This window comes from Chiloscyllium plagiosum, unplaced genomic scaffold (assembly GCF_037043375.1).
Source record: "Chiloscyllium plagiosum isolate Xiang-an unplaced genomic scaffold, Cpla_swu_hap1 HiC_scaffold_16, whole genome shotgun sequence".
Lineage (NCBI taxonomy): Eukaryota > Metazoa > Chordata > Chondrichthyes > Orectolobiformes > Hemiscylliidae > Chiloscyllium > Chiloscyllium plagiosum.
The window spans coordinates 57602971-57615887 of NW_028270154.1; the positions used below are offsets into that span (position 1 = coordinate 57602971).

General features: G+C 38.1%; 1 protein-coding gene across 2 annotated transcripts in view; it reads right to left on the reverse strand.

The window, feature by feature from the left end:
- sh3pxd2b (SH3 and PX domains 2B) overlaps window positions 1-12616 on the reverse strand; it is a 337393-nt gene extending 324777 nt beyond the window's left edge. For both annotated transcript variants that reach the window (XM_043703800.2, XM_043703799.2), the window contains exons 1-2: window positions 12385-12616; window positions 4318-4398 (exon numbers count right to left, since the gene is read on the reverse strand). In XM_043703800.2, coding sequence (XP_043559735.1) covers window positions 4318-4398; window positions 12385-12456 — 153 coding nt within the window. In that variant the 5' untranslated portion in view covers window positions 12457-12616. The remainder of the gene's footprint in view (window positions 1-4317; window positions 4399-12384) is intronic.
- Window positions 12617-12917: the final 301 nt, after the last annotated feature.

The window sequence follows — 12917 nt, forward strand, 5'->3', positions numbered from 1 at the left end:
TAATTATTTTACGTCATAGTGAATTATAGTGTGTCTTTAAGAGAAAATGTAAAACGGACAATACTGAATCAGCAGCTGAAAATGTGTTGCTGGAAAAGCGCAGCAGGTCAGGCAGCATCCAAGGAACAGGAGAATCGACGTTTCGGGCATAAGGCCTTCTTCAGGAATGAAGAAGGGCTTATGCCCGAAACATCGATTCTCCTGTTCCTTGGATGATGCGTGACCTGCTGCGCTTTTCCAGCAACACATTTTCAGCTCTGATCTCCAGCATCTGCAGTCCTCACTCTCTCCTCGAATACTGAATCAGCAGTCCATCTTACATATTTCCCAATATATATTTACATTATCATGAAAAGCAGACTGCCAATTTGCTAATGCCAATTTACACTTCCTTATAAAGGGCACAATCTAACCCACTGCTTTCAAACAGGATAAAATTCTGAAAGAAAAATGTACTGCCTTCCTTTCACTTATTTCACCTCCCACCTCATTCCTCAATTGTCTTGGTCATCTGAACTCACCAACTTCCCTCTAATGCCTCAATGATGTTCTTGTTTTAAATCAGAGCATCTGAGCAGCAATTTTCAGCAGGAGAGGAGGGAAGCAACAGAAAAAGTCCTTTTTTTCCAAAAAAAAAAATCATATGTAGTAGAATTTAAGCTAAACAAAGAGAGGTACCTTTTCCCTTCAATTTTACTTCTTTGTAAATTTGTTTTTACCTGAGCAGTATCTGGCCACATGGTGCTTTCCATAAGCTCACGTTGACCTGAAGAACAATGTGGATAATGCTAACAGCATTGTGCACAATCGTCCACAGGCAAAGGAGCTGTTGCCCTAATTCTGAGCATAGCAAAAAAAAAAACACCGCAGCAGGTCATTCATGGAAGGCAGCTAACAAATATAACAGAGAAGCTGTTACATGCAACCAGGATACCATCTGGAGAAAATTTGCAACATTGCTCCAAGTTACCTACCAGATGCTTACAATAATTCTATTAATGAAACTCTATTTGTTCCAGGGATGTGTTCAGTGCTGCCAAGACCATACTCTACCTCAAGAAGGTAATGGACTTTTACTTTCAATTACCCAGTCCTTAGTATTTTTGCTTTCATACTTGTCTTAGGTACTGAATTTCAGAACATTGGCCAAATGATGATAAAGAAACATGTTACAAATTAAGAATGTTGTATTGGCAAGGAATGTGGAGGTTAAGGTCTTCAAATTACTTTTCTGGTCTTGTGTTTTTGCTTGGTCTTGGAGGGAAATGTTGCTGAACTGCTTGGCGAATTGCTACAGTGAATCCTGTGGATTATAAAAATTCAAGCATAGCGCTTCAGTGATGGAAGAGATGGATCCTGGTGGATTTGTTAATTTTACAGTCCTGAAAGCTATTAAGCATATCCACATGGGATATGTTTCAGAGTGAAGCCAACAAGTTATCTTATCATGACAAAGGCAATGACAGACAACCATCTAACCTATTTCAGATCATAAGAATTTGTACATCATAAACAACCCTGTTTATTTATTTTTTTTTAAAAAAAACACCTTCTGTGACCATTTTGAGAGAGAAATACCTGTTGCTTTTGTGAACAATTCTGGATTTGATGGATGAAGGTAAGAGGAAGGAAGAATGGATAAAGACGACTGTCTTTTATGATTTATGATTTGGAGGTGCTGGTGTTGGACAGGGGTGGACAAAGTTAAAAATCACAACACCAGGTTATAGTCCAACAGTTTTATTTGGAAGCACTGCTTCTTTATCAGGTGGTTGTAGAGTCTAAGATCATAAGACACAAAATTTATAGCAAAAGGGCTACAGCGTCATGGAACTGTAATGATATATTAAACATATTTAGATTAAGTCTTTCAGCTTTTAGAATGGGATATGCTAGTTTTGGTTCTTTAATATGTAAATCCCATAGCTACTTTTATGTTACATTTTCAAAATAGCTTTAGCTTTTCTAACAATAGGGGCCATCTCAACTCAGACAAGGTGTGAGGTTAAAGTCTGTGTCCCGGTGTTGAGTGAGATGGCAGAATTCCATTTTATTTTGCTCAAAAACTGCATAATTCCATGTAAGATTCCGTAAGTCCCACTTTAGAAATAGAACCAATCTCACTCAACACTGGAACACAGATAGACTAACTTCACACCTTTAACGCATTGTCTGAGTTGAGATGGCACCCATTATTTGAAAAGCTAAAGGTATCTTGAGAATGTAACTTAAAAGGAGTTCTGGGATTTACATATTAAAGAACCAAAACGAGCATATCCCATTCTAACAGATGAAAGACTTAATCTAAATTTGTTTAGTATATCATTACAGCTCCATGACACTGTAATCCTTTTGCTATAAATTCTGTCTTAGGACCTTATACTCCACAACCACCTGGTGAAGATGCAGCGCTTCGAAAGCTAGTGGTTCCAAATAAACTTGTTGGACTATAACCTGGTGTTGTGTGATTTTTAACTTTTGTCTTTTATTTATGACTGTCATTTGGTCAGATTCACATTTGTTGGACAGATACCTCAGAATTGTAATTTATTAACAAATAGAAGACTCCAATGGTGGGGGAATGTGATATTTGTTTCCTTGGTAATCCAACCACCAAAAAACATCAAACAAGTCATGTATACAATATCGGAATAAGATCTCCTAGTTAAAGCAGATACCAGGTAACATTGTCAAACATCACATAAATCACTTGTTTCCATTGTGTCTGTTACTGGACCAATATTCTGGAATTCAGGTATGAAAGCACCATTACTATAAGGACTGAGTAGCTAAAAACACAAGTTCACCACTATCTCAGAGGAAAGTAGTGGTAGACTATAAATATGGCTTTGCCAATGCTATCCATTCTGTAGATTAGTTTGATGGATTAGTGTAGGACTCACCCAACTCTGATTAAATAACAAAAAACTTTTCTTCCTACATTAAAACACCAGCCACTCAAAGTATTTCATGCTTCCTAATGTGAGCACGGAGTTGCCCTGTGAGCCTAAAATATAACTTCAAGTCTTTTCTTCCTACCCCAATTCTTGATTTCAGTTTCAACAGTTGCACTGCATGACTCACTACAGTCAGACAAGACTCAAAGCATGGATTAGTCTCTTCAGTCATTATCAAAACGCCATATCCATAACTCCAGACCCCATCAACTTGATGGCTACATGTTAATCAGCTTAAATAGATGCTATTTTAGTCCTAGAAGAAATGCTTCTAAAGCAATATTCAAAGTTCATTAATATGGTAATTTAAACATATTAATCCAATCTTTGTTTTCCTTTTAATAAATCAATTTTTAAAATCTGAACAGAGCTTTGTACTTGGCTGCATTGTGTTCTCTATCAGTTGGGGAAGAGATCTGCAGCAGACAGCAAATAAAGCTGCATCATGGACGTTGTGCCACAGGTTAGCAAGGCAATAAAAAAAGTAGCAAAGCAAGCACCAGACTCTATTTCTAGAGGGACAGCATTAAAAAGGGCAGTCATGCAAAACCGACACCAAACCGTTGTTAGAACACATGTAGAAACCTACATACAGTTCAAGTCACCATATCATGAAAAGGATATACAGCTAGTGGAGAGGGTGCTGAGAAACTTGAAAGGGTGACACTAAAAATGCATGAGCTTACATATTAGCAAAAAAGTCAATAACCTAGACCTGTTTTCACTGGATAATAGGCTAAGGGGTGACATAGCAGAAGTCTTTGAGATTCTGGAAGGCTTTGACACAGTGGATGCAGAGATATTGTTTCCTCTTGTGGGGAACAGTGTAACTAGAGGCTGTAAATTTAATCAGTCACAAAAAATCTAATATGATAGTTAGAAGGAACTTCATTACCCAAATAGTGGTGACAGCATGGAACACACTATCACAGATAATAGTTAAAGTAAATAGTACAGATGCATTTAAGGAGGAAGGTAGACAAACTTTAAAAGGCATAAGGGAATTGAGATTTGGATTTGGATTTTTAAAAAAGGCAATAGGAAGCTTGAGTGGAACACAATCGCTGGCATGGACTAGTTGAGCTGAATGGCCTGTGTCTGTGATTTTTATCCTGTTTTAATGTTTAGTGATACTGTGGCAATATCACTTGCGTACTGCATGCATACAGTCAATTTTCAGTTTCAGTTCAGAAGCAGCACAGCCTTCACTGTGGAGACCAGCTTTTGTGTTGAAAGTTAATCAAAATAAAGTACTGGACAGAGGATGGAATTTTAATAATTATGTTCACATCAAAGCTCAGAACATTGACTTCCATCTTCTTTCTTCACCATTATTCAGTGCTTCAGATTAAAAATCTACCTGAAGATTGAAGAATCTGCTGTATCGCCTGTAGATAACCTCTGTGGAACCATTGGACCATGTGACTTGAATAATGTAAACCTGAAAGAAAAAGAAACTTGTCATCAGGAGATAATGATATCAACTTAAGATCATACAATGTTAATACTCAGCATCATTTCATTGAGCCACATTCTAACTTTTTTTTACAAATGTAACTGCAAATATTCAAGTTCATTCCCCGCAGCCAGAGTGACTAGTTTACCTGCTCTAGACCATTTATAAATGATATTTGCTGGATACTTGGGACCTCTGGCCCCCAAACCTCAAGGTTCTAACAGCATGGTCTTCCTTGGTGGGCCAAGATCTGGAAATCAGAATGGCACAGAGAATCCTCAAATCTGCACCCAGTGTATCTGCAGGAGGCTAGCAGAATCCTTTGGAATACACCAGTTCCTCACTTTCAACAAGCTTTCATAACTATTAAGCTCTAACTTTGCTTTGCAACCTTTGCCCAGTCCTTGCAGGACTCTCAACACCAAAGACTCAATTAAATTTGAAGTCTACTAGTTCAGTTGCTTCCAATATCTCTATGCAGGTTGATATACAGAATGAGTTGAGATGTATTGACCTCCTGATGGATAAACATGGGATGCAAAACAAAGAAAGATGATAATCTAATACTAAATCTCAAGCCTGTGACATAAGACTTGCGTACTGTTAGAGAGCAACAGCTAAAGGTTTAGCATTCCATGTAAAAGTTCTGGGCTCGGGTGAGGGAGTAGGGGTGCAGTACATGGTGATGGCAAGAGGGAAAAAAAGATGGATACATGCTCTATTTATTATGCACTGCAACCAGTAAAGTTGAAATCAGCAAATTCAACATCTTATTTAAAGAGACCAGATTAAGTTTAATGATCATCACAATAATTTATTCTTAATAAAATTAAAAGGAAACATCAACATAAATGTGCAAGTTATTTATGCATTAATTACTTTTATCCTGATGAAAGCAACCTAACATTACCTCTGCCATGTAGATAATTGACAAGTTAAAAAAAAAACAAACAAAACAGTCCGTTTCTGCATTGAATTATTTACCCTTGAATACATTTATCCTTCAACCAAGCAACATGGCAAAAGGATACCAATAACTATGAATGGAAGCAAATACAGCGGAAAATTCTGGATGTAGGTTTGCTCGCTCAGCTGGAACACAGTAAGTGGGTTTAGTGACATACATGGTTCCTGAGATGGACTACGAACATCCTGCTCCTGATCGACAACCAGTTCTGGTGCATTTACAAGTATCTGGAATTGGTCATGTTTCCATTATTCTTATTAGGTGCCTTAAAACATCTGTGTCACACATGTTGTGAATTGCAGACAATTGAATACTTTGAAATATACCTCAGCGGGAAACATTGAGAATTAAAGCACACTATTACAAGGCAGACCAGTTTGAGAATTTCACTGCTGAAGCTATATTAGTAATTTAAAGAGTTAAAACATTCATAAATAATCAGCTGTCTAAATTAATGAATTATTAGCTTTAATCACAAATCAAACTCAATAAAGAATAACGGTTATCCAGTGTGTTGTGATTTTATCAATCTCAATAGAACTGGCAAAACAGGACTGTCTCAGTTAAAAGACGTCAGTATTCACTAAAACCAGAAAATATGAAGGAGTTTGAAAGCCACATCCTTTCAGTAAAATGAAATAATGACCCCTGTGTTGGAATTAGGTGGTTGGGAGAAAAAACCCTGACAGATTCTATCAATAGCTCTCACTGAGTAATGGGAAGCGTCTCCTGGCTAGTAATCAACTCTCCACTCAGTGACCAGATAATCATTTTAAAAGGGCCAGAGAGTGGGGCAAGGTGGTATATTTTGAAAAAAAAAAGACTGCCACACAAAACATCATCTTGTCACATACAAAGACTGTTGGCAAGGTACAAAACCTTTTGATTATTCAGGAATCTATGTAGACAGGAAATCAGGTCCACCCTGTAGTCTCACTGAAAAAGTGATGGATGGAAACTAGGATATTTTCGGCTTCGGGTTAAACTAACAGTTTTCGGATTTGTGGCATAAGATTAGGTATATGATCTTTGGTAGTGTTCTGAGGCAAAAGGTTGTAGATTCAAGACCCAGTTAAAGGACTTGGATACAAAATCAGTACTAATACTTCAGTACTGGTTAGAGGCAACATTTCACAGAAACCCCCTTGGTTCCCACAGGTGGACGTAAAATGTTCCATGTTGCATTTGGGGAAGATTTCTACCAGTGTCCTGGCCAATATTCCTCACTCAAATCAACGTCACTAGAAAACACTGCTGTTTTTGAAAGTTGTATGTAAATTAGCTACAGCAATGCCTAAATTACAACAGTAAGTGCACTGTAAAAGTGCAGGGTTTTTTTCTCCATCCACCTAATTCCAGCACTCATTGGCTGTAAAGTGCTTTAAGCAGCCTAATATTGTGAACTGTACTAGATAAATGCAAATGCTTTTTATTTAAAATTCCAAAGGAGCAGGGTCAATACTCTGTTAGGATTCAATATATCTCGAAGACAAGGATACCAAATTTACTCTCTAAAGCATCAAGCACTCAAGAATATTAAAATTCAAACTAAACTTCTCTCTATCAGTGTCATAAAAATATTCCTTGAACCTAGTCGTGAAAAGTAACCTACAAAAATATCATGAATTTGTAATTATCCCACTTCAGACATATCCTAGTTAGATTAAAATAGCCACACCTATTAATGTAAGGGCTTAATCAAGTCAACCTCATTTGACCCACGAACCCTATCAAACTGTATTAGTCAGATTAACTTCTGACTTGGAATTCAAAGGACACCCTGCAGCAAACAGTCAATATTCACTCATGAGTTCAAATACATTGCATATTATGCAGTTTTAGTTTGAATCTCAGGTAGCCATGTGGCGAAAGGATCCCAGCAAACATGGTCGCTCATACTAAGTTGCTATTTTTGGAATTCAAGCTGTGAAAATGGCTCTCTCCTTCTCCATTTTAAATTTTTTTCCCCACACAACAATTATTTCAAATTGGTGTATGTAACCTTTACTCCAAGTCCTTGACATTATTCTGCAGATACCATCGGAACGTAAAAATATCGTTTTAAAAGATAGTGGTTTCACAGCACTCGAAATACCATTCTCCAAAACACTCTAGCACCCATATCTCATAGCAACTTGACTTCTTAAAAAAGGTTACTTTGCTGCCTAAAGGCTGAGCACAAAATTGAATATTTATTTACAGAAAATGATTTAGCAACTTCAGTTAGAGAACAGACATTGATTGTTAACTGCAAACTTCCAAATGATGCTATTCTTTTCAAATGAATTGTTCTGCACTGTCATTAACTACATGAAAACAGCTTTACTACTGACATGTATTAATGATGCGAAATGCTGCATTTGTGCAATAGACAGAAACCAAACTCCAAAAGTGAAGTCTTGTAACTACATGTAGAAGTACCTTTTTAAGCAACTTGATAATTGTTCCTTTCTCCAAGTCAACCTCTCTGGCACTGAAAACTAATCATTAGGCTATTACAAGGGTGAAGCCTTCAGGTATCAATTGTTGGAAATTTTTAAAATGTCAGTTTTGTTAAATAAGTATTTTTCTTTGCCTCTTTAGCCAATCTTTCTTGTCCTCTACATAGGTTTTGACACTGAATTCATCCAGTCTAACTTATATTTCCTTTGCAATCGTTGCGCTTTTTATTTCAAAACCTTCCAATTAGATTGCTTATGGAAATGCAGTGCTTATCATGGTTCACTCAAATTCCACATGCCCTGTTTTCCTACTACACTATTATCTAATTGCTCTTTCAGCAAAATCATTCAGAGTTTGAACAGGAATAGACAAATCTAACTGATGACAGATGGGGTCAGATGTCCTACTGCAGCAAAATATGGGCCATTAAGTTTCCAGATATTTCAAACAACTTATACAGGTCCTTTAACATAATGAACCACACTGATGTTCTGTTGTAGGACAAAATATGGCACTGACCCATACAAGCACAATGAGGTCAAATGACCAAAAGCTTTATTAAAGACATCGTTCAAATCAGTAGATGAAAAGAGAAATTGAAATCGTGAGGTGGAAAGGAGTGAGAAGGGTTCAAAGCCTGAGGCCTAGACAACTAAACACACAATTAAAATCAGAGATTTACAGGTCAGAATTATAGTACAGTATCTCAGAAGGTTGTGGAGCTGAAGGGATTATAGAAATAACAGCATTGCCACTGTGGGATTTCAAAACAAAGATAAGATTTGTGAAATCAATACACTACTGGACCAGAAACCAATGTTGGCAAGTATGTTTAGTTTGATAGAGAAACTGGGCTTGCTGAGAGTTTAGACCAGGACAGCAAAAGTTTTGGATGGCCTCCAGAATACACAGTAGAATGCTAGATCCCAGCCAGCAGTACTTTGGAATCAATCAAGTTTAGAACTTAAAAGATACAAATGAGGGTTTTAGCAGCTGATAAGTCAAGAGAGCAATAAAGTTAGAGGCGTGGATATAGGCTCTTGTATTGATGGTATAAATTTGAAATATTTACAATATTTTAGTAATATCTAGACAAAATGTGAAGAGAATTAATCAATGAACATACAATTTCTTAAAATTTGTATAGGCACAAACTATACATTTCTCCTTTTCAATATTTTTTTTCCAAAGCAGTGGCAGACCTACAAACTCTACAGGTGATATTTCACATTCACTTGTACTCTCTCCATACTTACAATGCAGGAACCAAAGCACTAGACATTAAAAATGCCCAAAATGTTTGGAGAATGAGCAAAGACTCATTTCATTTCCTGCAAATAAACCTCAGTCTAATAGTTAACATTTGTTTGATACAAACATGGTCAATATTCAGTTATTAAAAAGTCTAAGGCAACATCATATTTATTGCCTCAACAGTTGTCATAAAATTGACTAGTACAGGGTACAAATATCATCTTCATTCTAATGAATTCACCTCCTCAGCCCACCCAACATCTTTGACCAGGCAACCCCAGAAATTATCAGAAATACACAGACAGCATGGTGACTCAGTAAGCACATTCTCCCTGTATATGTGGGTTTCCTCCAGGTGCTCCAGTTTCCTCCCACAGTCTAAAGATGTGCAAGTTAGGTGGATTGGCCATAGCATATGCAGGGCTACATCTATTGGGTATTGAAGTGGGTCTGGATGGGATGCTCTTTGGTTGACTCAATGGGCTGAATGGCTTGCTTCCACACTGTATCGATTCTATGCTTCTATCGTGGATACAAAAGCAGGTCAGAGATTGAAATTGTCCAATGAGCAACTCACCTTCTGAGTGCTCAAAGCCTGTCCACAATTTGAAAGGTTTAAGTCAGGAGTGAGATGGATGCCTGCCACTAGCTTAGACAGGTGTAGTTTTAAGAAACTCAACATAATCACGGGTATCTGGCTGTCGACTTGCATCCAATCTAGTACCTTCAACTTGTACTCCTTCCACTACCTGCACACAGTAGCAGTGTGTAGCAATTGCAAGATGCACCGCAACAACTTGCTAAACCTCCTTTGATAGCACCTCCCAAACCAAAAAAAGACCGCCACCTAAAAGAACAAAGGGCGCACAGGAACAGCATCAACTACAAGCTCCCCTTCCAACTAACTTGGAACTTTTAATCCAGCTTGGAACTGTCTGAAGCGGAATAATGACAACTCCATGGCTTGCTCCTTCCGTGGGCTAGGTCATTAATCTGGAATTTGAGCCCTGACAGCAATGCAAGAACCCCTACACCAGATGGACTGGAGTTTAAAAATAAAAGATGTTCACCACATTCTCAGGGGCAATAAGGGATGAGTAATGAATGCTAGCCTTGACTGCAACACTAATATCATGTGAACGTCAAACAAAAACATGTATGATGAAAGATCTGCATCTATTCAAACGCTGCAACAGACTCACTCTGAGTCAGGGAAAATAAAAAATAAATATGAGATAGTAAAACAACAGCAGATATCAAACCTTCACTAGAACCCTAACCATTCTTCAAAGCAAATTTAACCAAAGAAAATCCAAGCTTTCATTTTAACTGCAGGAGTGCAATGTCATCAGAGACTGACTCGCTGAAACTAAACATTGACACAATGCAATCAGTTAAATCCAGGAAAGTAAGGACATAATTTTGACCCCAGTTCAACATTAAACTAATTGCTTTGAATGAGTGCAGTGGGAGCCCTCTTAAGGCACAGATGTAATGTCCCTGCCCCTGAACCTGATTTCAAGTCCCACCTGCTCCAGAGGTGTGTTGTAACATCTCTGAACATGGTGATTAGAAAAACAGGTTGAAGGAATACAATGTTCAGGAACCTACAAAATCCTCTTCCTCTATTAAATCAAATGGATAGATTTGTTTTTTTTTAATGGCTTGCTTGCCTTAAAGAATTGTGAAAAGGTTTCTAGTAAGTTTTCTTCACTTGTGTCAGGTGCTGAGAGCCACGATATCAATTGTCTATTATTGGAAAAAGTAGGTGATTGCTGCAACTAAAGCTCAGATTGTTCAATTTGAAATGTAGCAAAGATGGATAAGATTTACACTGACATCTTCAAATGGAGAAAACTCTTCCAATACTTGAAGAACTATTTTCCACATAGTTAATCATTCTCTCAATCCAAGCCAGCAGCTCATCAGAACATTGTCAAGCTCCAAATCCCCAACAGTGAACTTTTCTATACATATTGCTTCACAGTGTCTGCCAAGTTTCTACTGGCATGCTTGATCAAAAAAAAAATCTGGGAATTTCACTACCAAGAGGTAGGGAAAATACTTACTTGGAGCCCCCAGTAAAACTTAATTTAGTATGAATTAATCAATGTAATGTTCCAAAACAAGTGTGAGCTCAATTATTGGGTAAAACATAAATATTAACAGTATTTTTCCAAAACATCTTAATTTTATAAGAAGCTTCTAAATAACAAATCTTAACCATTTATTCCCAGGTTGAATTGTTAGTCTGTGGGGCATACAGTTGGCCTCAGCTATCCAACATTCTGGAAAGACCGGCCAGTTTACAAAACCAGGCGGCTTACAATTGAGGACAGCACTGGCGAACTCACATAGTGAAGTATCCATCTACTAACTCTCAATAACCGGGCTCATAAAAAGAATGAATTACCTAAAAGTTACCGATGACTGTGGAATGATTAATTACCATAACATGCTGCCGTCAGCACAAAAGAGAAAGTCAGGGAACGCTAACTACACATTTTATTGTATGTGGTGCATTCCCAAATGTGATTTATCGGCGAGGACATACTGTGGATTCGACAAAAAGATGAGTCCCATACGCATCACAGCAGATTTTAGGCAGCTTTATTTTGTTTTAGCGGTGAAAACTGATGTGACTTTAAAAACGGTTCTTGCAATGACACTGGAAATGAGCAGATGGGCTCAGGGAAGGGAGCATTTCAGAGAGTGAAATTAAACAGTGGACCCACCCGGGATCCGAATTAAAACCAAGTCCCTATTTTAGGCTGGGTCGTACGTATCTATGTGCCTCTATCTCAGTATCATCGAAATTTGCGGTAACTAAATGAAAAACTGCCAAGTGGCACACTTCCTTGCCATGCTGGCCGATGCCGCTCAAAGGAAGCGTTTCATGTCTGAAAAGCTTTTAATCTGTTACAAGCCTCCCCTCCTCATCCAGCCACAGTTAACAGTGGAGTTTATCAAATCTGCAATTTAAAGTGCTCTGGCCTGTAAAATCACCTGGCTCAACTTCGAGTTTTGACTCTGTTCACATACCTCGGAGCTAGACAAAAAGTTAATCAGATGATTATAATTACAAAAACCTATATTTTGATTGAAAGCTAATTCTGAATTATTAGCAGTGCAATAGGTGCAACGGAACCAGCAGGCAGTCTGATGCTGAAAACTATCCATAAGATTAAATCTTTAAACTCAATAAGTTGCATTGCCCAAAAACTAACCACAGTATTCAACAACGTTCTCTTTGCTGTTAAAAGCACCCGAGAAATTCATTAAAGTCTAGAAATTATTGCCTCACGTACATAATGTTTATTCGGGATCCGTCTTTTCTGCACGTCCTGCACCTTCACGTCTACAATAGATGATCGAGGCATGATCCGGCCGCACAAAAGCCAGCTCCACAGCCGCCTGCAATCTCTACCGTACTTCGGCGATTCCTCATCCGCCGACCTCACTGGCTGCTCCCTAGTCCTCCTGCACTCTTAATTCTGCAGTACCATCAGACTCACGGTTTTGTTTTCACTCAGTCCGACTATAAGCTTTCCCAGAGTAGCAGACGAAAGAGAAACAGGGAGAATCCGCCCAAATTCACGTCACTAGTCCAGCCCATTCCATTAAAGGAATCCGTTCCACTGCGAAGCTGCCAACTGCGGCTTGCTTCAATCTGATTACATTTCAACAAAGCAAAAAGGTCACTGACCTTAAACGTTTATTCTGTTTCTCTCTCCGCAAATGCTGTCCTTCCAGTTTATGTTTCAGATCGTCAGTATTAACAGTCTCTTGCTTTTGTTCGAAAATAACTTTGCTGGATTTGAGAAAAACAACGCGGTGAGCT